Below are 27,213 nucleotides of genomic sequence, written 5' to 3'. Positions count from 1 at the left end.
AGAAATTCCATGTTTTGTGTTGTAGAAAGTTCTTAAAGCTACAGAATGCACGTGTCCCCTTCAGTTCAGATGAGTTATCTTTGGTCCTGCAGGGCGCTGCTGGAGCGGGACCGGCTCCTCGAGGGTCTGAGGCTGCAGCTCCAGACCAAAGAGAAGGAAGTGGACCATCTCTTCCAGAGGAACAGCTTCCTGGACAGAGAGGTCCACTACCTGGGCGACGTGGTCCAGCACCTGAACCAGAACCTGGCTGAGCAGGAGGCCGGCCAGCAGGAGGCCCGAGAGAGGATCAGAACCCTCACGCTCCTGCTGGAAGACCTACACCATGATGGGTGGCAAGGAAAATCCTGGAGACTACATCAGGTCAGACACGAGGGGATGAGTGGAAAGGATTCAAAGAACAGAAGCAGCTGAATGGAACGTGGCCCTGGTGTAAAATGTCTACAGAGAGTTATTAACTGTGTGTGTGTGTGTGTGTGTGTGTGTGTGTGTGTGTGTGTGTGTGTGTGTGTGTGTGTGTGTCTAGGACTTGTGTGTGCGTCAGGCGACTCGCTGTGTCCTCACAGCTAAGCTAGTCGCTCTTCAGCTCCACTTCCTGAACCAGGGCTCAGACGTACGTGTCATCAACCTGCGACCTGCGGTGCTGCTGAACACGCTCGTCCAGCTGCCGCGATGCTACCAGGTCACTTCCTGTTCCTGCTTCACTGAAACACTTTCACAACCTTCAGTCTGTTGATGTTTAGAAAACACATTGTGTGAGTGTGGTGATGTGGTGACGCAGCGTGGAGTCTTCTGACCGTTAGAAGACTCTTGAGAAGTAAAGTGCACGATGTGGAAGGAGCCGCAGCTCCAACAGAAGTTGTGTGTTTTGTGCGGCAGGTGTTTGTGGTGTCGGAGGCGTACGGCGTCAGTCCCGACTGGGCCGAGGTTCTGTTCCAGAAGGTGATTCTGAAAGGAGACTTCGTTTACCTGGAGGAGCTGAAACGCCACCGCCCGCTGACCTCCAGCCTGTTCGAGGACATTTTCAAGAAGTGAGACGCCGACCTGGTCCTTCATGAGACGACCTTCTGACCTCAGCTCACGTTGTGTGTCTTTGTGGTTTCAGACTGGAGGGCGCTCCCAGCAGCGTCACTGTGCACGTGAAGCGCCTGCTGACGCACTGCGAGGACGTGTACAGCCGCTACAGACTGGCCTACCAGCAGAAACTGGACCACGTCACCAAAACCATGCTGCAGGACGCAAAGACGTCCAACTACCTGAACGACAGACTGGCCAGCTGATCCGCTGAGCCACTGGTCTGTCAAAGAAGAACTTTACAAAACTCATTCAGCAAATAGAAGTTTGATCTCTTATCTTCTGTGGAGATTCAAATCTGATGCTCTCAGTGAAACATCCCTGTTAGTTAATATGAAAAAGATGAAATGTTACAAGCTGAGAATCAACAGAAAACCTTCATGAAAACTTCTGTGAACATGTAAATTAAAGAGACTTTTTAAACGGCTCTGAGTCGAACCTGTTCTTTGACGTCCAGCAGCTTCATGTCCACTGTCCACTTGTATTTGGTTTGTTTGGTTTTTATTAAACTGACTCGTGGACCCGTCGTCTCCAGACGTGAACGGTTCAGGTTGAACGAGGCCGAGCAGGAAGTCCTCCGTCAACTTCATCAACTTGGGATCAGAGCGATCGGCCTATTTGAGAGAAGATGTGGACATCACTTAGATAGCTCTCTCTCTCTGTCTCTCTCTCTCTCTCTCTCTCTCTCTCCCCCCCTCTCTCGCTCTCTGTCTCTGTCTCTCTCTCTCTCTCTCTCTCTCTGTCTCTCTCTCTCCCCCCTCTCTCTCTTTCTCTCTCTCTCTCTCTCTTCCCCCCCTCTCTCTCTCTCTCTCTCTCTCTCTCTCTGCCTCATGTAAACTTGTAGTTGTTCTACATGTATTTATGTATTGCTGATCTACACTGATGAGATCTAGACCTCATACTTATTACAGTGGGTGGATTTGCTTGTAAATACCTGGTATGTGCATCTTATCAGTTCTGACATGTGACTAATAATTAATATTCACGATGATGTATAAATGTGACCTGACGTGGCAGAGTTCTGCAGATGGAGTCACACATTCAGCTCCAACACCAAATATGACAACCTTCAAATCACAGGAGGAAACATGGGTTAGGGTTAGCTTCATGTGAACACAACACACACACACACACACACACACACACACACACACACAGTCACACCCAGAGTCAAGTGTATTCATTTAATTTTCAAGAGTGAACTGGTTCAGCAGGTCAGACTCCATTTTTACCTTGACGAGCAGAAGGAAGGAATGTGAGCAGGTGAGTGTGAACACAACACACATACACACACACACACACACACACAGTCACACACACAGTCACACCCAGAGTCATGTGATTTCCAGTACCTGCAGAGAGGGGGAGGAGCCTCCAGTGAAAGTGTTCAGACTGGTTCTAACTTCAAGGAGCAGACGGAGGAGACGTGAAGTCTGAGGCTGGTGAGTGTTCAGCAACATTTATATTATTCATTCATATTGTTTCACTGTCACTGACTCTGGGTCAGTTTTCTACTTGTGGACTTTAGAGAGAAGAAGATTCAGGATGAACTTCTGTCAGTCAATCAACAGTTTGACTCGACGCTGTGATTGGCTGAGTCCAACACATTAAACCTACAACTGTCTCAGGTTAAAGAAACACTGAGTTTACTACCTGGCTTCATTGTGTGTGTTTGAGCTCACAGTGTTTTTCCTCTCAGACTGAAGATGAGTGTTTATGAGGAGGAAGAGGACAGAGCAGAGTCTCCAGGGTCCAGCTGTCTGTCTCTGAAGAGTGACTGGTCCATGGAACCTCCTCCAGACTTCAGTAATGAACCTGGACCCTCACCCACAGAGTAAGAGACTGTTTCTACTGGGACCTGCTCTGAAGAGGATCTAGTTTCCTCTAGTGTGGCCCCTGCATTAGGACACAGCTTCATTGAAGTTGGTGACTAATCTCTCAGAATCACTCAAAGACCTCAGGGGTCGGATTTATAACCGTTACGCACAAAACAGGGTCTGAAACGTGCGTACCTCACTTCTCACGCCCAAGTTGGGATTTATAAAAACGAACTTGACGTATATCTAAACAAACTCTGACTGATACGAACGTTTTGCAGACGTGAGGTGATGAACTGAAGCAGATTATTGATCCACTTCATCATTTACATTAAAACCAACAGCTTAGTTTTGCTCGCGCACACAAACCTTTTTATTAAAACATATATAAAACATCTTAAAGCGAATTACGTTCAGATTCGATTTAACAACGGAGCCGAGTCATTAATAGTTTTTAATAATATCTTCTAACACTGTGTGTGCCACAGAGCGCACAGGAGATCACTTAAAAGAAATTAAGAAATTTTCCCAAATAATATCCCAGAGTGGAGGCAAGGATCCACAGATGTTCTAAATAAATAATGCACCGTGACAGTGGTGCGGGGATCTGCGTGATCTCACACATTGTGTTATCCACACATTGTGTTATCCAAAGCAGCGGCAGAGTGTCAGTGTGTTTTCTTTATTAGTGACATCACTGCTGTTCCATAAAGTCGCTCTTCACCTCACTCACGAACACCTCGATGTCAGTGTCAGAAAGTTTCACTTCCTCTTCACATCGCTTGATCAGGACTCACGGTGGAAACCCATTGGTCAGGAGCAGCATTTAATTATTTAATTGTGTTCGTGCGTACGGTTTTATTAGAATTAGCTTTTGCGTACGCACACTTTTAGTAAGAATCTTACTCAATCCTTTATAAATACGACCCCAGACCTCCACCAAGAACCAACACGCTCCTTATGAAACCACTTTGAAATCCACTAGAGACTCATTTGGATTTGGATCTGCACCAAATTCCACACACTGGTAAACATCAGTCCTCTGAACTGGTCTGTGAAAGACCCCCCCCCCCTGATCTGGTTTCACAGACCACAACCTTCCACCAAGTTTACTGGTAATCTGTTGTTTTTTATAATCCCACTAACGAACCAACCAACACACAAACATACTGGGTGAACACAAAACCTCCTTGACAGAAGTGATGACAACCTGTGACTGTGACATGTGAGTTATCAGGACATGTCTTCACAGGGAGAGGAAGAGGAGTCATGTTTCTGAGGAGGAGCAGTCGTCCTGCTGTGCTTCGTGTCAGGACGTCCTGAAGGATCCAGTCTCCACCAGCTGTGGACACTGGTTCTGCAGACAGTGCATCACCTCATACTGGGACCAGTCTGGTTCTTCAGGAGACTCCTCCTGTCCCCAGTGTGGACAAAGATCCAGAACAGGAGCTGGAGGTCAGACAGCCGGTCAGAGCAGCACTGTACATGTGTCTGCTGATGTCTTCACTTCTGACAACAGCACATGTGGTTTTATTTTGTTCCTTCATACAGCATCAACATTTAACATCGTTAGAAAAGCACAAAGTTAAAAAGTCTTATTTTCTGTAGTTTTTCTGTATCTGATGAAAACAATCAGCAGATTCTCAGATTCTCTGTCTCTCACATTGTTTCTTGTCTTTCAGCAGATCGTGGTCTGCAGGAGGTTTCAGATGAACATAAGCTCAGTGTGAGGAGGAGATGTGAACATGTGACTGAAGGAAGTGATGAAACAGGAAGTAGAACCCTCCTCAACAGGATCTACACTGAGCTCTACATCACAGAGGGACAGAGTGAAGAGGTTAATACTCAACATGAGGTGAGGCAGCTTGAGACGGCTTCCAAGAAGAAGATCCTCCAGGACACTCCCATCAAGGTCCACGACATCTTTAAAGCCTCCACTGACCAGCAGAGCAGCATCAGAGTCGTCCTGACCAACGGCGTCGCTGGCGTTGGAAAAACCTTCTCGGTGCAGAAGTTCACTCTGGACTGGGCAGAGGGTTTAGAGAACCAGGATGTGGGTCTGCTGGCTGTGCTTTCGTTCAGGGAGCTGAACCTGGTGAAGGACCAGCAGCACAGTCTTCTCACGCTGCTCCATGTTTTCCATCCAGCGTTACAGAAGCTCACTGCAGAGACGCTCGCTGTCTGTAAACCTTTGTTCATCTTTGACGGCCTGGATGAAAGCAGACCTTCTCTGGACTTCAACCACAGGGAGCTTGTGTCTGAGGTCACACAGAGGTCATCAGTCAACGTGCTGCTGACAAACCTCATCCGGGGGAATCTGCTTCCCTCGGCTCTCGTCTGGATAACCTCCAGACCTGCGGCGGCCAATCAGATCCCTCCTGCATGTGTTGACAGGGTCACAGAAGTACGAGGCTTCACTGAGGCCCAGAAGGACGAGTACTTCAGGAGGAGGTTCAGTGATGAAGAGCTGTGCAGCAGAATCATCTCACACATCAAGACGTCCAGGAGCCTCCACATCATGTGTCAAATCCCAGTCTTCTGCTGGATCAGTGCTACAGTTCTGGAGCACATGTTGACCACAGACCAGAGAGGAGAGCTGCCCAAGACCCTGACTGACCTGTACTCACACTTCCTGCTGGTTCAGACAAAGAGGAAGAACAACAAGTACGGTGAGGGACATGAGACGAGTCCACAGCAGCTGACGGAGGCTGACAGGGACGTTCTCCTGAAGCTGGGGAGGCTGGCACTTAAACATCTGGAGGAAGGAAACATCATGTTCTACCAAGAAGACCTGGAGCGGTGTGGTCTTAATGTCACAGAGGCCTCGGTGTACTCAGGAGTTTGTACTGAGATCTTCAGAAGAGAGTGTGTGATCTTCCAGAAATCAGTCTACTGCTTTGTTCATCTGAGCGTTCAGGAGTTTCTGGCTGCAGTCTACATGTTCCACTGTTACACCGAGAGGAACACAGAAGAACTCAACAACTTCTTGGGAACATATGGGAACACATGGGGTACCCTTGATGATGTCCTGAAGAGAACCATGGAGAAATCCCTCACCAGTACAAATGGTCATCAGGACCTGTTTGTTCGCTTCCTTCACGGCCTCAGTCTGGAGTCCAACCAGAGAGTCTTAGGAGGCCTGCTGGGTCGGACAGGGAACAATCCAGAGATCATCCAGAGAGTCATCAACAACCTGAAGAAGATGAAGAGTGATGACATTTCTCCTGACAGAAGCATCAACATCTTCCACTGTCTGACTGAGATGAACGACCACTCAGTTCATCAGCAGATGAAACAGTTCCTGACGTCAGAGAACAGATCAAAGGAGAAACTCTCTGAGATCCACTGCTCAGCTCTGGCCTACATGCTGCAGATGTCAGAGGAGGTTCTGGATGAGTTGAACCTGGAGAAGTTCAACACATCAGACCAGGGTCGACGGAGACTGATCCCAGCTGTGAGGAACTGCAGGAAGGCTGTGTGAGTCCAGACATGATCAATAACACGTTCAATCAGTGGAGTGTGTGTGTGTGTGTGTGTGTGTGTGTGTGATAAAGTTATTATTATTATGTACATATACATTCTCATTGTTCTCATGTACATATGAGAACAACTAGATCAGATGTGGAGAGTGAAATCCAATGTGATCACTGTGCTGGAGTTTAAGGGTTCAGACATACGACCATGTGGGGTCCAAGGGAGGTTATTGTATATACTGTGTGATATAGATATCTATACACTACCGTTCAAAAGTTTGGGGTCACCCAGACAATTTCGTGTTTTCCATGAAAACTCACACTTTTATTTATCAAATGAATTGCAAAATGATTAGAAATTATAGTCAAGACATTGACATGGTTAGAAATAATGACTGTTATTTTAAATGTTAATTTTGTTCTTTCGCTTGTCCTCCACCACCAACCATAATAAGAATAATTATTATGTATTTCTTAATATAATATATCTTATTATTTATAATAATAAGAAATATAGTTTATTCTTCTTTGATGTCAAACTAGAGTTCCCACTCTGCGTTTGTCCTCCACCACCAACCAGTGCAGTGTCCGTCCCTCCAGGTTCCTGACATGTTGACTTCACAACAATATGAGGTCACTGTGACCTTTGACCTTTGACCACTGAAATCTAATCAGTTCGTCTTTGAGTCAAAATGTGAAGAAATCCCCTGAAGACAGACTTGAGATATCATGTTCAAGAGGCCATGAACATGTTCTGTGACCTTGACCTTTGACCTCTGACCACCTGAATCTAATGAGTTCCTCTGTTAGTCTGAATGAACGCTTGAACCAAATCTGAAAGGATTCTCTTGAGGAGTTTTTAACAAAGAGGGGATTTACCAGGGTGAGGGTCACATGATCACGTTTTGTATGAATGTTGTGTTTTCTGATTTAATTCTCACAGATTTGATATTTTCTTTAATTACAGACTCGGTGGTTGTGGACTCTCAGAGACTCACTGTGAAGTCGTGGCCTCAGCTCTGAAGTCAGACCCCTCACATCTGAGAGAACTGGATCTGAGTTACAACAAGCTGCAGGATTCAGGAGTGAAGCTGCTGTGTTCTGGACTGGAGAGTCCAAACTGTCGACTGGAGACTCTGAGGTCCTTAAATCCTTCTTCACTTTTCAGACTTTCTTTCTTATTGGGTCATTATTTATTTAAATTGTCTCAGTTGTGCTCTGCTCACTGTCCCTCAGTCATCTGTCACTCACCCAGCCTGTCAGTCACGTCCACCTCATCAACTCCATTCACCTGCACTCACCTGCTCCTGATCACTAAGAAAGTGTCAGTAAATAACATGTGGACTGAGGCCGAGCACTCGTCCTCCTCAGGTTTTCAAAATAAGACACATTCTTATTGAAACACGTTGGACAGTTGATAAGTATAGAAACAAACAGGAAGTGACATCAGGAGCCATCCCTACTTTAAACAGTGTTTAATTACACAAACCTGCTCAGTGACCAACACACAGAGAAGAAGCTGATGAATGAAACAATGGTCCAACATGTCTCATCTGATATTTATCTTCAGGTCACAGACTGGACTGAGGTCAGCAGCATGTTGAGAGTCTGTGTTGACATGATGACGATCAACAACAACAGGAGGACACATTCTAACATTCATATTTCTTTATCCAGGTTGTGGAGCTGCAGTCTGACAGAGATCAGCTGTTCTTCTCTGGCTTCAGCTCTGAGGTCAAACCCCTCTCATCTGAGAGAACTGGATCTGAGACTAAACTACCTGCTGGACTCAGGAGTGAAGGAGCTGCTTGATCTTCAGCAGAGTCCAACCTGTCGCCTGGAGACTCTGAGGTCAGTAGATGGTTGGAGTCAGTCCACGCTGCTTTCATCAGTATGTTTCTAAACACAGTCAGTATCACAGATCCAGGGTCTGTGCTACCAAGCAGGATTTGTGGTTATCAGGTTAACTTCAGGTTTAGTTTTTTCAGTTCTACGAAGCTCGTCCACTTCTTAACGAGGTCAATCACCATGGTAACTTCTGATGACAGCTAACCTGCTCCAGGTTAAGTTGGAGATCAACCAGTATAGAAGCTCCGCCCACTGACCACAGTGACTCTACACTGTTGTGTGGTGCACACTCTCCTTAAAGGGACGGATAAGGGAAGTTTAAATCAACGTCTGGTTGGTTCAGTTGATCTCTTACTCACCCAGAACATCTCAATGTCTCCAGACTCATCCTGTCACCAAAACACCAGATGACCTCAGCCTCCTGGAGACAGGTCCATGTGTGTGTCCTCAGAGACAGTGAAACAGTGTGTGTCCTCAGAGACAGTGTGTGTCCTCAGAGTCAGTGTGTGTCCTCAGAGACAGTGAGACAGTGTGTGTCCTCAGAGTCAGTGTGTGTCCGTAAAGTTAGTGTGTGTCCTCAGAGACAGTGTGTGTCCTCAGAGACAGTGAGATTTATCTCGTTCACACGTTATTATGTCGTGGTCACGTAATATATTTTTACCAGATGCCACCAGGGGGCGCTGTAACTTACACAAGCTGGACCACAGCTGACAGCCTCACACGAGGGACAGAGACGGTGTCGTCTTCATCTGATCTGAGACAGTTTGTCCTCTCACTTCATCAGTGAAGAACTGATCAGGTGGATCTCTGTCACAGCTCTGAGATCAGTGGGACTGAAGCCTCTCCTCATCACATGGTAACCAGGAGCTCTTTATACAGAGTAGAACCTCTGCTGAGGTCCATCTGTCTCCTCTGGTCCCAGTTTGTCAGAAGCAGATGTTCATCAACACACAGTGAAACATGGCTTCACCTGTAACAGCAGTAAATCCACCTCTCAGGTGTCCACTCTGCACTTTGACATGCAGAGGACACACACTGAGCTCTTAGCGTGTTCATTCCAACACGTGAACATGAAGCAGAGAGGAAGCTGCTCCACCTCTGAACAGGACTGAAGTCCCTGCTGCTCTTTCTACTGGATGAGCTGCATCACTGACTCACAGCTGATGAAGTGAGTCTCTGTGACACTGATGTCTTCTTCTCTCAACAGGTGGAGGGGATCTTTGTGGAGCTGAGTGTGAAGAGGACAGTGTGAAGAGGACAGTGTGTGTGGACGGAGGCTGAGCTGTGTCCTGAGGATCCAGAGGCTGAAGCAGCAGCAGCTTGTGTGTAGTCTCCAATCTACACAACCCCTAATCTGCATGTGTTTGTGAGATGAAGCCGGAGCACCTGGAGAAAACACGGGGAGAACATGCAGACTCCACACAGGAAGACCCCATCTGAACCGGATTCAAACCAGCAACCTTCCTGCCCCGATTGTGTTTATTCACATGAAGAATGTGTTTATTGAAATGACACAACACAAGCAGAATATATAAACCCTCTATAAAGAGTCACATACAGTGTGTTTAAGTTTGTCTTTATTATTGTCCACCTTTGTCCCTCAGTGTGTCTCCATGTGTGTAGAACCACATTCTGTGTATATGTTTGTTTATGATCTTAAAGTTCCTGGATTCACGTCACAAATTGATTTAGTTCAACACAAAGTTAAACACATTGAAATCACTTTGAGTTTAAAATCAGAGTTTTGTCTTTGACACAAAAGATCAAAACTCTGGACTTAAAAATGGGACGTTTTCATTTCTGCATCAGGTGCAGAGCGGTGGTGGCTTTTCTACTTTTGACCCACAGGTGGCGCTGCAGTATAACAGCAGCACATCCCAGTCAAAGCCTTTATATTCAGTCTATGAGTCAAACACATGGATCATTTCCTCTGTGACAAACCAGATGTAACGAGAAGAAAAACATCTCAGAGAGAAAAGTTCTGTTTCTACTTGTCTCTGCTTTAATGCTCAATAAACATCCTTCCACCGACTTCACTGGAATCATGACTCAGCTTTTCTTTCCTCTTCAAACAAACTGGTGGAAACATCTCGTCCTTGGTGCAGGTACAAGAACAAAATCACCAGTTTGACATAATGGAAACCAGCAGAAGAAAAGTGAATGAGACATTTACAGGATGAAGAAGAGTCGATGAAGAGCAGAGCATCTTTAAGTCTCTGAGGAAACTGTTTAATATACATTTTACATATTTAATATAAAACTGACCCGAGGACGTTTCATACAAACCCTAACCCACTTATAAGGAAAAGTTTGTGCTCATAATGAAATTCTACATCTGATCAATATGTCTCAATATAAACAGCCTCTCCTGGAACCGTCACCTTATCGTGGTGGAGAGGTTTGCGTGTCCCTGTGAACCTGAGGGCTGTGTTGTCTGGAGCCTTGTGCTCCTGGTAGGGTCTCTCATGGCAGAGTGGTCTCAGGTGAGGGGCCAGACTAAGAATGGTTCAAAAACCCTCAATGAATATCGATACAAGAGGAGATGGGACCCAGCCCGGAGGAAGCCCGGGGCCCCCGTCTGGAGCTAGGCCCAGCCGGAGGGCTCGATGGCGAGCGCCTGGTGGCCGGGTTTGCCACGGAGCCCGGTCGGGCACAGCCCGAACAAACTACGTGGCACCCCCCCTCTCTTCATCTCATGGGCCCACCACCTGTGGGAAGACCCGTTGGGGTCGGGTGCGCAGCCACATGGGTGGCAGCGAAGGTCAGGGGTCTCGACGGACCAGACCCGGGCGGCAGAAGCTGGCTCTGGGGACGTGGAACGTCACCTCGCTGTGGGGAAAGGAACCGGAGCTTGTGAGGGAGGTGGAGCGCTACCAGTTAGATCTGGTGGGGCTTACCTCCACGCACAGTCTCGGCTCTGGTACCGTACTCCTGGATAAGGGTTGGACTCTATTCTTCTCCGGAGTTGCCAAGGGCGTGAGGCGCCGGGCGGGTGTAGGGATACTCATAAATCCCCGGCTGAGCGCCGCGGTGTTGGAGTTTACCCCGGTAGACGAGAGGGTCGCCTCCCTCCGCCTAAGGGTTGTAGGGGGGAAAACTCTGACTGTTGTTTGTGCGTATGCACCAAACAGCAGCTCAGAGTACTCGGCCTTCTTGGAGACCCTGAATGGAGTCCTGCATGGGGCTCCAGTAGGGGACTCCGTAGTTCTGCTGGGTGACTTCAACGCCCACGTGGGCAACGATGGAGATACCTGGAGAGGCGTGGTGGGGAGGAACGGCCTCCCTGATCTGAACCCGAGCGGTCGTTTGTTATTGGACTTCTGTGCTAGTCATGGATTATCCATAACAAACACCATGTTCGAACATAAGGGTGCTCATAAGTGTACCTGGTACCAGAGTACCCTAGGCCGAAGATCAATGATCGATTTTGTGATCGTGTCATCTGATCTGAGGCCGCATGTTTTGGACACTCGGGTAAAGAGAGGGGCGGAACTGTCAACCGACCACCATCTGGTTGTGAGTTGGATCAGGGAATGGGGGAAATTTCCGGATAGACCTGGTAAGCCCAAACGAGTAGTGCGGGTGAACTGGGAACGTCTGGAGGAGGCCCCCGTCCTAGGTATCTTCAACTCACACCTCCGGCGGAGTTTTTCTGGCATTCCTGTGGAGGTTGGGGACATTGAGCCGGAGTGGGCGGTGTTCAAAGCCTCCATTGCTGAAGCTGCGGCGGCTAGCTGTGGCCTCAGGGTCTTAGGTTCCTCAAGGGGCGGTAACCCTCGGACACCGTGGTGGACACCGGTGGTCAGGGAAGCCGTCCGATTGAAGAAGGAGGCCTTCCGGGATATGATATCCTGGAGGACTCCTGACTCGGTTGCAGGGTACCGACAGGCCCGAAGGGCTGCAGCTGCTGCCGTGTCGGAGGCTAAGCAGCGGGTGTGGGAGAAGTTCGGAGAGGTCATGGAGAAGGACTTTCGGTCGGCACCAAAGTGTTTCTGGAAGACTATCCGGCACCTCAGGAGGGGGAAACGGGGAACCATCCAAGCTGTGTACAGTAAGGATGGGACTCTGTTGACCTCAACTGAGGAGGTCGTCGGACGTTGGAAGGAACACTTTGAGGAACTCCTGAATCCGAATAACACGCCCTCTATGTTGGAGGCAGAGCTCGAGGTTGATGGTGTTTCGTCGTCAATTTCCCTGGTGGAGGTCACTGAGGTAGTCAAACATCTCCGCAGTGGCAAAGCCCCAGGGATTGATGAGATCCAGCCAGAAATGCTAAAGGCTCTGGGTGTTGAGGGGCTGTCATGGTTGACACGCCTATTCAACATCGCGTGGGAGTCGGGTACAGTGCCAAAGGAGTGGCAAACCGGGGTGGTGGTTCCCCTGTTCAAAAAGGGGGACCAGAGAGTGTGTACCAATTATCGGGGTATCACACTTCTCAGCCTCCCTGGTAAAGTGTACTCCAAGGTGCTGGAAAGGAGGGTTCGGCCGATCGTCGAACCTCAGATTGAAGAGGAACAATGCGGTTTTCGCCCCGGACGTGGAACTACGGACCAGCTCTTCACTCTCGCAAGGATCCTGGAGGGGGCCTGGGAGTATGCCCATCCGGTCCACTTGTGTTTTGTGGATCTGGAGAAGGCGTATGACCGGGTCCCCCGGGAGAAACTGTGGGAGGTGCTGCGGGAGTATGGGGTAAGGGGGTCTCTCCTCAGGGCCATCCAATCCCTGTACTCCCAAAGCGAGAGCTGTGTTCGGGTCCTCGGCAGCCAGTCAGTTTCGTTCTCAGTGGGTGCTGGTCTCCGCCAGGGCTGCGCCTTGTCACCAATCCTGTTTGTGATATACATGGACAGGATATCGAGGCGTAGTCGTGGTGGGGAGGGGTTGCAGTTCGGTGGTCTGAGGATCTCGTCACTGCTTTTTGCGGATGATGTGGTCCTCATTGGATCATCGGCTTTTGACCTTCAGCACTCACTGGATCGGCTGGCGGCCGAGTGTGAAGCGGCTGGGATGAGGATCAGCACCGCTAAATCTGAGGCCATGACTCTTAGCAGGAAACCGATGGATTGCTTACTCCGGGTAGGAAATGAGTCCTTAGCCCAAGTGAAGGAGTTCAAGTACCTCGGGGTCTTGTTCGCGAGTGAGGGTACTATGGAGCGTGAGATTGGCCGGAGAATCGGAGCAGCGGGGGCGGTATTGTGTTCGCTTTACCGCACCGTTGTAACGAAAAGAGAGCTGAGCCGCAAGGCAAAGCTCTCGATCTACCGGTCGATCTTCGTTCCTATCCTCACCTATGGTCATGAGGGCTGGGTGATGACCGAAAGGACGAGATCGCGGGTACAAGCGGCCGAGATGAGTTTTCTCAGAAGGGTGGCTGGCGTCTCCCTTAGAGATAGGGTGAGAAGCTCAGTCATCCGTGAGGGACTCGGATTAGAGCCGCTGCTCCTTTACTTAGAAAGGAGTCAGCTGAGGTGGTTCGGGCATCTGGTAAGGATGCCCACTGGGCGCCTCCCTTGGGAGGTGTTTCAGGCACGTCCAGTGGGGAGGAGACCTCGGGGAAGACCCAGGACTAGGTGGAGAGATTATATCTCAACACTGGCCTGGGAACGCCTCGGGATCCCCCCGTCAGAGCTGGTCAATGTGGCCCGGGAAAGGGAAGTCTGGGGCCCCCTGCTTGAGCTGCTCCCCCCGCGACCCGACCCCGGATAAGCGGATGACGATGAGATGAGATGAGATAAACAGCCTGACAGCAGATCAATACATTTATTATGGATTATTTATCAGTGGATTTCATTCATTCACCATCACATCCAGTTGATGCACATTCCTCAACCTCTGCTCTGGTTTCAGGTTCGAGAGGATTTGTGGGAAAAGTCTCTGAAGTTCAGATGAAGATGATATTTATGTTTAGTAGAAGCAGTTTGAGATGAGATGGTGAAAGATCTTCGGTCCAGAAGGAGAAGAGCTCCAGACAGAACCACTTCTCCTCCCGGGGTTTATTCTCATTATATGAACGTTTTCTTCAACGTGGAACAAATCTAAATCCTCCTGTTGTTCTCCTCTCTGACTCAACGTGGAGGATTTGTCTTCACTTTGTGCTGCGTGACTTTAAATGGAATATTAAAACAAAATGTCCCTTTCATTGAATATATTGAAAATATATAGAACAGAACTCCATGTGTTTATCTGTTCAGTGTTTCTACCTGAAGTTCTTTGCTCTGTTTTCTCCTCACGGATCATTAAACTCTTGTCTTTTTCAGATTTCCATGCTGGAGATTTACAACGACACCTTGAACGACCTTTTGACCCAAAGCGACGGCGCCGCTCTGGACATTCGAGTCCGAGGGAAGTCGGAGTCGGTCCCGGGACTCACGCAGATCCGGGTCCGGACTGAGGAGGACATCCTCAGCTTCATGGAGACGGGAGAGAAGATCAGGAAGATCTCCTCCACCAAGATGAACACTCAGAGGTTCTGCAGATCCACTTTGCACCAACATGGAATCACAAGTTTGATCTGTTGTCACTCTTCCTCCTCTTCAGTTCTCGCTCTCACCTGGTGGTGGCGCTGGAGGTGGAAGGTTCAGACCAGGTCTCGGGTCTGACGGCACACTGACCCTGAGGGTCAGAGGCTGGTGGAGGCAGCCGCCATCAATAAGTCTCTGATGGCACTGGGACAGGTAGAGCCACACACTGGGACCTCACTGGTCTGATGCTGGAAATCAAATCAATACTTAGTGTGAAGAAGTAGAGTCCTCCTCACCTCCTCCTGTCCACATGTCTGATGTCCTCTGTCGTCCCTGAGGAGCATGAACATCTTGTTATTTGTCCCTCAGGTGTTCAGAGCTCTGAAGAGCAACATCCTCCACGTCCCGTTCAGGAACTCCAAGCTCCCCCACCTCCTGCAGCCCGGCCTCAGAGGGGACGCCAAGGTACAGACACGATCTACCACAGACACATTCTACCACAGACACGTTCTACCACAGACAAGTTCTACCACAGACAAGTTCTACCACAGACACATTCTACCACAGACAAGTTCTACCACAGACACATTCTACCAGACACATTCTACCACAGACACACATTCTACCACAGACACATTCTACCACAGACACACGTTCTACCACAGACACATTCTACCACAGACACATTCTACCACAGACACACATTCTACCACAGACACATTCTACCACAGACAAGTTCTACCACAGACACACATTCTACCACAGACACATTCTACAACAGACAAGTTCTACCACAGACACATTCTACCAGACACATTCTACCACAGACACACATTCTACCACAGACACATTCTACCACAGACACACGTTCTACCACAGACACATTCTACCACAGACACATTCTACCACAGACACACATTCTACCACAGACACATTCTACCACAGACAAGTTCTACCACAGACACAAATTCTACCACAGACACATTCTACCACAGACAAGTTCTACCACAGACAAGTTCTACCACAGACACATTCTACCACAGACAAGTTCTACCACAGACACACATTCTACCACAGACACGTTCTACCACAGACAAGTTCTACCACAGACAAGTTCTTGCACAGACACGTTCTACCACAGACACGTTCTACCACAGACACATTCTACCACAGACACATTCTACCACAGACACATTCTACCACAGACACATTCTACCACAGACACGTTCTACCACAGACACGTTCTACCACAGACAAGTTCTACCACAGACAAGTTCTACCACAGACACATTCTACCACAGACAAGTTCTACCACAGACACATTCTACCAGACACATTCTACCACAGACACACATTCTACCACAGACACATTCTACCACAGACACACGTTCTACCACAGACACATTCTACCACAGACACATTCTACCACAGACACACATTCTACCACAGACACATTCTACCACAGACAAGTTCTACCACAGACACACATTCTACCACAGACACATTCTACAACAGACAAGTTCTACCACAGACACATTCTACCAGACACATTCTACCACAGACACACATTCTACCACAGACACATTCTACCACAGACACACGTTCTACCACAGACACATTCTACCACAGACACATTCTACCACAGACACACATTCTACCACAGACACATTCTACCACAGACAAGTTCTACCACAGACAAGTTCTACCACAGACACATTCTACCACAGACAAGTTCTACCACAGACACACATTCTACCACAGACACGTTCTACCACAGACAAGTTCTACCACAGACACGTTCTACCACAGACACGTTCTACCTCAGACACGTTCTACCACAGACAAGTTCTACCACAGACAAGTTCTACCACAGACACATTCTACCACAGACAAGTTCTACCACAGACACATTCTACCAGACACATTCTACCACAGACACACATTCTACCACAGACACATTCTACCACAGACACACGTTCTACCACAGACACATTCTACCACAGACACATTCTACCACAGACACACATTCTACCACAGAAACATTCTACCACAGACAAGTTCTACCACAGACACACATTCTACCACAGACACATTCTACCAGACACATTCTACCACAGACACACATTCTACCACAGACACATTCTACCACAGACACACGTTCTACCACAGACACATTCTACCACAGACACATTCTACCACAGACACACATTCTACCACAGACACATTCTACCACAGACAAGTTCTACCACAGACAAGTTCTACCACAGACACATTCTACCACAGACAAGTTCTACCACAGACACACATTCTACCACAGACACGTTCTACCACAGACAAGTTCTACCACAGACACGTTCTACCACAGACACGTTCTACCTCAGACACGTTCTACCACAGACAAGTTCTACCACAGACAAGTTCTACCACAGACACATTCTACCACAGACAAGTTCTACCACAGACACATTCTACCAGACACATTCTACCACAGACACACATTCTACCACAGACACATTCTACCACAGACACACGTTCTACCACAGACACATTCTACCACAGACACATTCTACCACAGACACACATTCTACCACAGAAACATTCTACCACAGACAAGTTCTACCACAGACACACATTCTACCACAGACACATTCTACAACAGACAAGTTCTACCACAGACACATTCTACCAGACACATTCTACCACAGACACACATTCTACCACAGACACATTCTACCACAGACACACGTTCTACCACAGACACATTCTACCACAGACACATTCTACCACAGACACACATTCTACCACAGACACATTCTACCACAGACAAGTTCTACCACAGACACACATTCTACCACAGACACATTCTACCACAGACAAGTTCTACCACAGACAAGTTCTACCACAGACACATTCTACCACAGACAAGTTCAACCACAGACACACATTCTACCACAGACACGTTCTACCACAGACAAGTTCTACCACAGACAAGTTCTACCACAGACAAGTTCTACCACAGACACGTTCTACCACAGACACGTTCTACCACAGACACATTCTACCACAGACACATTCTACCACAGACACATTCTACCACAGACACATTCTACCACAGACACGTTCTACCACAGACACGTTCTACCACAGACACGTTCTACCACAGACACGTTCTACCACAGACAAGTTCTACCACAGACAAGTTCTACCACAGACAAGTTCTACCACAGACACATTCTACCACAGACACATTCTACCACAGACACATTCTACCACAGACACATTCTACCACAGACACATTCTACCACAGACACATTCTACCACAGACACATTCTACCACAGACACGTTCTACCACAGACACGTTCTACCACAGACACGTTCTACCACAGACACGTTCTACCACAGACACGTTCTACCACAGACAAGTTCTACCACAGACAAGTTCTACCACAGACAAGTTCTACCACAGACACATTCTACCACAGACACATTCTACCACAGACAAGTTCTACCACAGACAAGTTCTACCACAGACACACATTCTACCACAGACAAGTTCTACCACAGACAAGTTCTACCACAGACACATTCTACCACAGACACATTCTACCACAGACAAGTTCTACCACAGACACACATTCTACCACAGACACATTCTACAACAGACAAGTTCTACCACAGACACATTCTACCAGACACATTCTACCACAGACACACATTCTACCACAGACACATTCTACCACAGACACACGTTCTACCACAGACACATTCTACCACAGACACATTCTACCACAGACACACATTCTACCACAGACACATTCTACCACAGACAAGTTCTACCACAGACAAGTTCTACCACAGACACATTCTACCACAGACAAGTTCTACCACAGACACACATTCTACCACAGACACGTTCTACCACAGACAAGTTCTACCACAGACAAGTTCTACCACAGACACGTTCTACCACAGACACGTTCTACCACAGACACATTCTACCACAGACACATTCTACCACAGACACATTCTACCACAGACACGTTCTACCACAGACACGTTCTACCACAGACACGTTCTACCTCAGACACGTTCTACCACAGACAAGTTCTACCACAGACAAGTTCTACCACAGACACATTCTACCACAGACAAGTTCTACCACAGACACATTCTACCAGACACATTCTACCACAGACACACATTCTACCACAGACACATTCTACCACAGACACACGTTCTACCACAGACACATTCTACCACAGACACATTCTACCACAGACACACATTCTACCACAGAAACATTCTACCACAGACAAGTTCTACCACAGACACACATTCTACCACAGACACATTCTACCACAGACAAGTTCTACCACAGACACACATTCTACCACAGACACATTCTACCACAGACAAGTTCTACCACAGACAAGTTCTACCACAGACACATTCTACCACAGACAAGTTCAACCACAGACACACATTCTACCACAGACACGTTCTACCACAGACAAGTTCTACCACAGACAAGTTCTACCACAGACAAGTTCTACCACAGACAAGTTCTACCACAGACACGTTCTACCACAGACACGTTCTACCACAGACACATTCTACCACAGACACATTCTACCACAGACACATTCTACCACAGACACATTCTACCACAGACACGTTCTACCACAGACACGTTCTACCACAGACACGTTCTACCACAGACACGTTCTACCACAGACAAGTTCTACCACAGACAAGTTCTACCACAGACAAGTTCTACCACAGACACATTCTACCACAGACACATTCTACCACAGACACATTCTACCACAGACACATTCTACCACAGACACATTCTACCACAGACACATTCTACCACAGACACATTCTACCACAGACACGTTCTACCACAGACACGTTCTACCACAGACACGTTCTACCACAGACACGTTCTACCACAGACAAGTTCTACCACAGACAAGTTCTACCACAGACAAGTTCTACCACAGACACATTCTACCACAGACACATTCTACCACAGACAAGTTCTACCACAGACAAGTTCTACCACAGACACACATTCTACCACAGACAAGTTCTACCACAGACAAGTTCTACCACAGACACATTCTACCACAGACACATTCTACCACAGACAAGTTCTACCACAGACACACATTCTACCACAGACACATTCTACAACAGACAAGTTCTACCACAGACACATTCTACCAGACACATTCTACCACAGACACACATTCTACCACAGACACATTCTACCACAGACACACGTTCTACCACAGACACATTCTACCACAGACACATTCTACCACAGACACACATTCTACCACAGACACATTCTACCACAGACAAGTTCTACCACAGACAAGTTCTACCACAGACACATTCTACCACAGACAAGTTCTACCACAGACACACATTCTACCACAGACACGTTCTACCACAGACAAGTTCTACCACAGACAAGTTCTACCACAGACACGTTCTACCACAGACACGTTCTACCACAGACACATTCTACCACAGACACATTCTACCACAGACACATTCTACCACAGACACGTTCTACCACAGACACGTTCTACCACAGACACGTTCTACCTCAGACACGTTCTACCACAGACAAGTTCTACCACAGACAAGTTCTACCACAGACACATTCTACCACAGACAAGTTCTACCACAGACACATTCTACCAGACACATTCTACCACAGACACACATTCTACCACAGACACATTCTACCACAGACACACGTTCTACCACAGACACATTCTACCACAGACACATTCTACCACAGACACACATTCTACCACAGAAACATTCTACCACAGACAAGTTCTACCACAGACACACATTCTACCACAGACACATTCTACAACAGACAAGTTCTACCACAGACACATTCTACCAGACACATTCTACCACAGACACACATTCTACCACAGACACATTCTACCACAGACACACGTTCTACCACAGACACATTCTACCACAGACACATTCTACCACAGACACACATTCTACCACAGACACATTCTACCACAGACACACGTTCTACCACAGACACATTCTACCACAGACACATTCTACCACAGACACACATTCTACCACAGACACATTCTACCACAGACAAGTTCTACCACAGACAAGTTCTACCACAGACACATTCTACCACAGACAAGTTCTACCACAGACACACATTCTACCACAGACACGTTCTACCACAGACAAGTTCTACCACAGACAAGTTCTACCACAGACACGTTCTACCACAGACACGTTCTACCACAGACACATTCTACCACAGACACATTCTACCACAGACACATTCTACCACAGACACGTTCTACCACAGACACGTTCTACCACAGACACGTTCTACCTCAGACACGTTCTACCACAGACAAGTTCTACCACAGACAAGTTCTACCACAGACACATTCTACCACAGACAAGTTCTACCACAGACACATTCTACCAGACACATTCTACCACAGACACACATTCTACCACAGACACATTCTACCACAGACACACGTTCTACCACAGACACATTCTACCACAGACACATTCTACCACAGACACACATTCTACCACAGAAACATTCTACCACAGACAAGTTCTACCACAGACACACATTCTACCACAGACACATTCTACAACAGACAAGTTCTACCACAGACACATTCTACCAGACACATTCTACCACAGACACACATTCTACCACAGACACATTCTACCACAGACACACGTTCTACCACAGACACATTCTACCACAGACACATTCTACCACAGACACACATTCTACCACAGACACATTCTACCACAGACAAGTTCTACCACAGACACACATTCTACCACAGACACATTCTACCACAGACAAGTTCTACCACAGACAAGTTCTACCACAGACACATTCTACCACAGACAAGTTCTACCACAGACACACATTCTACCACAGACACGTTCTACCACAGACAAGTTCTACCACAGACAAGTTCTACCACAGACAAGTTCTACCACAGACAAGTTCTACCACAGACACGTTCTACCACAGACACATTCTACCACAGACACATTCTACCACAGACACATTCTACCACAGACACGTTCTACCACAGACACGTTCTACCACAGACACGTTCTACCACAGACAAGTTCTACCACAGACAAGTTCTACCACAGACAAGTTCTACCACAGACACATTCTACCACAGACACATTCTACCACAGACACATTCTACCACAGACACATTCTACCACAGACACATTCTACCACAGACACATTCTACCACAGACACATTCTACCACAGACACATTCTACCACAGACACGTTCTACCACAGACACGTTCTACCACAGACACGTTCTACCACAGACACGTTCTACCACAGACAAGTTCTACCACAGACAAGTTCTACCACAGACAAGTTCTACCACAGACACATTCTACCACAGACAAGTTCTACCACAGACAAGTTCTACCACAGACACACATTCTACCACAGACAAGTTCTACCACAGACAAGTTCTACCACAGACACATTCTACCACAGACACATTCTACCACAGACAAGTTCTACCACAGACAAGTTCTACCACAGACACATTCTACCACAGACGAAACGATGGTGATATCAGAAGGTTTTATATTTAACTGATGTTTAAGACGTGTGACAGGTGCAGGTTGTTACCAGCTCATATTTCATGAAGTGCTAATATCCCTCAGCATCTCCACAGTGTGTGTGTGTGTGTGTGTGTGTGTGTGTGTGTGTGTGTGTGTGTGTGTGTGTGTGTGTGTGTGTGTGTGTGTGTGTGTGTGTGTGTGTGTGACAGGTTGCTCTCGGGAACATTGCACCAGTGAAGAACCAGTAGAAGACAAACTGACCCTGGACCAGGTTTCAACCTCACGGTTTATTACACAGAATCATATTCATCTCTTTTAGTTTGGTTCTGAATTCTCGTTTGTAAACAGACAAACTTACTGGTTCCACTGGTCCCAGTATTATTTGTACTGAAAGTAATAAAGTTCTTCTGATGACGATCATCCTCTTTATTGACTGAATGAACATTTGTGTGAAGTAAAGTGTTGAAGTTCACGTTCCGGCTGCGTCGGGTCAGTTTGTCTTTTCACAAAGTGCGAGTGAAGAAGAGTCCAGAAGAAAAGAGGAAGACGTCTTCACTCCGCTGTCTGTCCCTCGTCCTAGCTTCTCTTCTTCAGCAGCTGGTTGAGGACGCTGGTCTGTCTCAGGGCTCTGAGGTTGGACACGTCCTCTGCGATCACCGGGACGTCCTCGCCGTGACTCGTCTCCTCACTTTCAGCCTCGTCACTGTCAGATAACGAACACAAGAGGGCGTCGTTCTCATACGTGGGGAAGTAATACCTGAGGAGAGAAGGACCACAGAGACGTTCACTCCTGAGTTCATAAGGATGAAGGAGCAGTGACCCCCCCCCCCCCCCCCCCACTGGGAAACAACTGAACCATGAAGACATGAACTGGTGTTGGACGCACTGCGGCTGGTCCCAGGTGGACACGTCTGGCAGCTTCATCACGTGACCTGCAGCCGCGATGTGGCGCAGCACGTCGGCTCTGGAGAGGAACTTCCCCTCGCAGCCGTAGCAGCGGCTCTGGTGGATCTGCCTCCGGATGAAGTTCACCAGTTTGACCTGCTGGTAGAACCTGAGGTCTGAGAGGAGCAGACAGCGAGAGGTGAACACAGAGCGTCTCATCAATATTCAAACGTCTGCATTTCAATCTGCATCGTCTGTGAATCTGTGAATCAAGGCTCGAGTTCTGATCCGAGTCTGAAGCTTCACGTGTTTCTCTTCAGTTTCTGTGGATCTGGTTGGTTTTGGTTTCACATTGTGATTTAGGGACTGAAGAGTTTCGTGTCCTGCTTCTCTTCTGACTACACACTGTTGTTGCTTCTCTTGTGTAGAAGAACAAACAGTTGTGTAATCTGTTGAACTGCCTGAAGACAAAGATCTCATGTCACAGATGATGCAGGTTCTGGAGGTTGCTGATGTTTCACTCACTGAGTTCTGTCCTCAGCTTGTGAAGATCGAAGTCGTGTGAGTCCTGAAACAAACAACACAATAACAAAACCCCACAAAGCTTCAGTTGTTGTAAAGCTCATCACACAACAGGAAATCAAATGAAGACCGAGGTGAGGATTTGAGATTCTGATAACAAAACAAACCAAGGTCTCAGTTTCCTTTGAGGTGCGACACATCAAGTCGTGAACAGAATTCAAACCTGCTTCATAATATTCACACATATTTAAGTCCTGGACACGTCAGTGGACTCGGAGCAGAGCGGTTCTGGTTCTGCAGGTGGTTCAGGTTCAGCTCCTCCTGATTTACCTTCATGTGTGTGTAGATCTGCTCCATCGTCTCCGACTGATCATCACAGAACAGACACACAGCCGACGGGGGGTGAGCCTGCCAGTCCGACCAATCACTGAGGACGACACAGACACAGACTGAAGTGTGTCGCACTCCTCCTCGGAATCTGCTCGTCTTTCTTTTCTACGTGTTCTAACTCTGCCTCCTGATGAAGATACTCACTCGTCATCATCGTTGTCGACCAGTTCGCGGTCGTCCTCGCTCTGCACCTCCTCCCACGTCTTCCCCAGCTCCTGACACCAGAGGGAACAATCAGAATGTATCTGGTGCTGTGATCAACAGATAACAACTGACACTAATCAAGTGAGAATGTGTCTGTAGCTTTGTGTTGATTGAAGATGTGTCTGATTGAAGCAACACAAAGAGACGACAACGTGCCACAGTGTGAGTTTAACAGAGGAAGAGGACTCTGAGCCTCAGACTGATTCACCAGGTAGTTGATGATGTAGAAGCGGTCGTACTCGCTGTTGCTGGCGTTGATGCGACGATGAGCTTTCTTCCTCATGTGATCTTTCAATGTGGTTTTATCTCTGAACGTCTTCTCACAGTACAAACACTGCAGACTGAGCAGAGGAAGCACAACACAACATTAACACACAAGAAGACAACACTTGATTAAATCTGTTCTAAACTTAACACAATGACCTGACATCTGCAGAGCATCAGCTGTCATTCATGATGTGATCAGTTTCTGATATTGAACAGATGATGAATCAATAATCAAACCCATTGGAACGTGTCTGATTCCTACTTGTCCAGTTTGTTCTGCAGCGTGTCCAGGAACTCGTTGCAGAACACGATGTTGTCCGGGAGTCCGATGCTGAAGGAATGTTCTCGGGCCATGTGGTTCAGCAGAGATGACCTGGAGATGATCAATAAATATAACTGACAGTTTATTTATTTAAAATATCTATTTCTTGATTATTTTTAATATATTCTTGCGCTCGAGAGTCACAGAGAAACATTGGTTCTGCTCTGATGGAAAAAGAAGATTCTTTTATCCGATTTCATAACTTTCTTACTTGAGTCTTATTCATCTTGATTGTCAGATGATTATTAGATCGAATGAACCTGATAATGATCATTAACGTTCATCTCTCAGGACTGCCCCCTGGTGCTGGTGCTCAGGATGTTCGAGCTGTGTTGTGACTACAGGAACGTCTCCGAGGCCAAAGTGAAGCTGCTGGATTTCCAGAGGACGCTGATCACTGTGAGTTCCACCATCGAGCTGAGGAGACCAACACCATCAGCTCATCACCAGGGTTATTCACAGAATACATTTAGGCTTAAATCATCATTTTTATTTGATCAAAAACACTGACACAGAATCAGTTTGATCATGGATGCAGCTTCAATGCAGATCAACCAGGTAGGATGAACACAAAGAACGAGGACGACTCACTGATGCAGAAGAAGAATTCTAAAGCATCAACACATAACGAGAGAACACAACATTACAAACACACACGTTCACAACAGACACTGAACTATTTCTCTTTTATCTGTTGCTTTTCCTTTGCCGGTGCAGCTGAGAAACCGTGGCCCGGTGCCCCCTGGTGGACTCCCCCTGCAGTGGGTGGAGAGCCAGGCCTCGGTGCTGCTCCTCACGATGCTGCAGCGCTGCTCCTCCCAGTACGACCTCCACCGCCTGCTGCAGCTCCTGGCCGACGTGGACAAGCTCCTCAAGTCCAACGGTGAGAGTTTAGAACATGTCCGAATGTCTTAGATCAGGAGACGTTTGAATCCACAGTGAATCCCCCCCCCCTCAGCAAAGTGGTTTCCTCCAGCTGGTGAGAAGTTCTGAACTCTGATTGGTCGATTAACTCAGGACACGTCACAGTAAATTTAATTTTTTGCTGTAGTCTAGAAACACATCCCTGTTTCAATGGATTTGTTTTGTCCTGGTTGTGTGTTTGTGTCTCTGGTGTGTGTTTGTGTCTCTGGTGTGTGTCTGTGTCTCTGGTGTGTGTCTGTGTGTAGGTCCAGACTTCAGGAAGCTGTCGCGGCTCAGTCAGTTGCTGCAGGGCTCAGACGTCAGCTTGTCTCCCAGGCTGCTTCAGTGCAGTTCACCCTCTGTCCAGCAGGAGGAGTTCCAGGCTGCTGTGGACGCTCTGCAGGCCAGGGGGCGCTACACTCAGGCCAGGAAGGTGGCGCTGCTGGCCGACCTGCCCGTCCACCACCTGCTGCTCAGCCAGGTCTGATGACATCATCGTAATTCACAGACATCTTGTATTTTTATCATCATGATTGACAAGAAACATTTAGATTTGACTTTATACTTCTTAGATTTCTTGAACTTTTACTCCAGATCCACCGTCAGCTCTAAACCACAGACTGTAAATTAGGATGGACGACATGTCAGCTCCCAAAAGTGAACCCAAGACAGCTCGTACGCCCCCTGGTGGCTGGCTGTTAACCCTGATACATAACGTTTGTTTCATCACATTTCTCTCTCTGACTCAGCTCCTTCAGGAAATGAACTCCCAGAAGTCCAAGACAACGTGGAGGAGGTTGGAGACCCGGGTCAGTTTCTGGAGGAGTTGTCAGGAGCAGCTGAAGAGCGACAGCACTGATCCAGGATCAGCTTCCTGTTTCTTCTTGTCGCAGGCTGACAACCCAGTCTCATCAGAAAACGTTCAATGGCAACGTTGGTCCACTTGGAACGACGTTACCATCTCACAATCTGGCCTCTCAGATTGTGAGATGGTAACATTTAGTCCTCCCATTGTTTTGCATTGGCGTGTTCTCACGTCACGTGACTCTCAAGCTCCCGTCTGCGGAGAGGAAAACATGGCGGAGATTCCCTGTTTTTTCAGATAAAAATATAATTTTGTAACTTAGTTTGGGCATAAAAATACATTCTGACACCATTTCTAGCGAGAAATGTGCTCTTTGCTTCCACAGTCTTCAGCCAGTTCGTGCTTATGATAAATATTTTAATAGTTATCACGCATGTTTTTATCGTTGCTATGACGGTTGCCATGCCACCACGGCGCAGCTTGGTGTTTAAATCACAGTCCCTGCGTGGTGTCCTTCAGTGATCGTGAATGTTATTCATGTTATATAATAGTAATATTTGAGGCTAGATTACATCTCTAATGAGAAGGATCATGCGAGTC

General features: G+C 47.4%; 3 protein-coding genes across 3 annotated transcripts in view; 2 read left to right on the top strand and 1 right to left on the bottom strand.

The window, feature by feature from the left end:
- LOC128444271 (NACHT, LRR and PYD domains-containing protein 12-like) overlaps nt 1-27,213 on the top strand; it is a 330,858-nt gene that overhangs the window by 16,155 nt on the left and 287,490 nt on the right. The window lies entirely within an intron of this gene.
- On the bottom strand, nt 22,584-25,131 carry LOC128444015 (zinc finger protein 277-like). Its single transcript, XM_053426302.1, has 8 exons — nt 25,117-25,131; nt 24,846-24,979; nt 24,525-24,657; nt 24,257-24,327; nt 24,053-24,149; nt 23,726-23,768; nt 23,202-23,376; nt 22,584-23,072 (listed from the first exon to the last, which is right to left on the bottom strand). Exons 1-8 carry the CDS (start codon nt 25,129-25,131, stop codon nt 22,892-22,894), a joined length of 849 nt encoding a protein of 282 aa, XP_053282277.1. The 3' UTR covers nt 22,584-22,891.
- LOC128444297 (spatacsin-like) lies at nt 25,671-27,174 on the top strand. Its single transcript, XM_053426696.1, has 3 exons — nt 25,671-25,788; nt 26,075-26,289; nt 26,558-27,174. Exons 1-3 carry the CDS (start codon nt 25,704-25,706, stop codon nt 26,912-26,914), a joined length of 657 nt encoding a protein of 218 aa, XP_053282671.1. The 5' UTR covers nt 25,671-25,703; the 3' UTR covers nt 26,915-27,174.

The sequence above is a fragment of the Pleuronectes platessa genome, chromosome 7 (assembly GCF_947347685.1).
Source record: "Pleuronectes platessa chromosome 7, fPlePla1.1, whole genome shotgun sequence".
Taxonomy (NCBI): Eukaryota; Metazoa; Chordata; class Actinopteri; order Pleuronectiformes; family Pleuronectidae; genus Pleuronectes; species Pleuronectes platessa.
The sequence above is the reverse complement of the archived record's forward strand: the minus strand, read 5'-3'. Positions and strand labels throughout refer to the sequence as shown.

Excerpts from the sequence above, each read along its gene's own strand:
- LOC128444015 (XM_053426302.1), bottom strand. Across the intron at positions 24,150-24,256 it reads GTCGACAACGATGATGACGA|TGATTGGTCGGACTGGCAGG; the intron begins GTGAGTATCTTC and ends TGTCGTCCTCAG. Across the intron at positions 23,377-23,725 it reads CAAGCTGAGGACAGAACTCA|ACCTCAGGTTCTACCAGCAG; the intron begins GTGAGTGAAACA and ends TGCTCCTCTCAG.
- LOC128444297 (XM_053426696.1), top strand. The coding sequence starts at position 25,704 with ATGCTGCAGCGCTGCTCCTCCCAGTACGACCTCCACCGCCTGCTGCAG. Across the intron at positions 25,789-26,074 it reads CAAGCTCCTCAAGTCCAACG|GTCCAGACTTCAGGAAGCTG; the intron begins GTGAGAGTTTAG and ends GTCTGTGTGTAG. Across the intron at positions 26,290-26,557 it reads ACCACCTGCTGCTCAGCCAG|CTCCTTCAGGAAATGAACTC; the intron begins GTCTGATGACAT and ends TCTCTGACTCAG.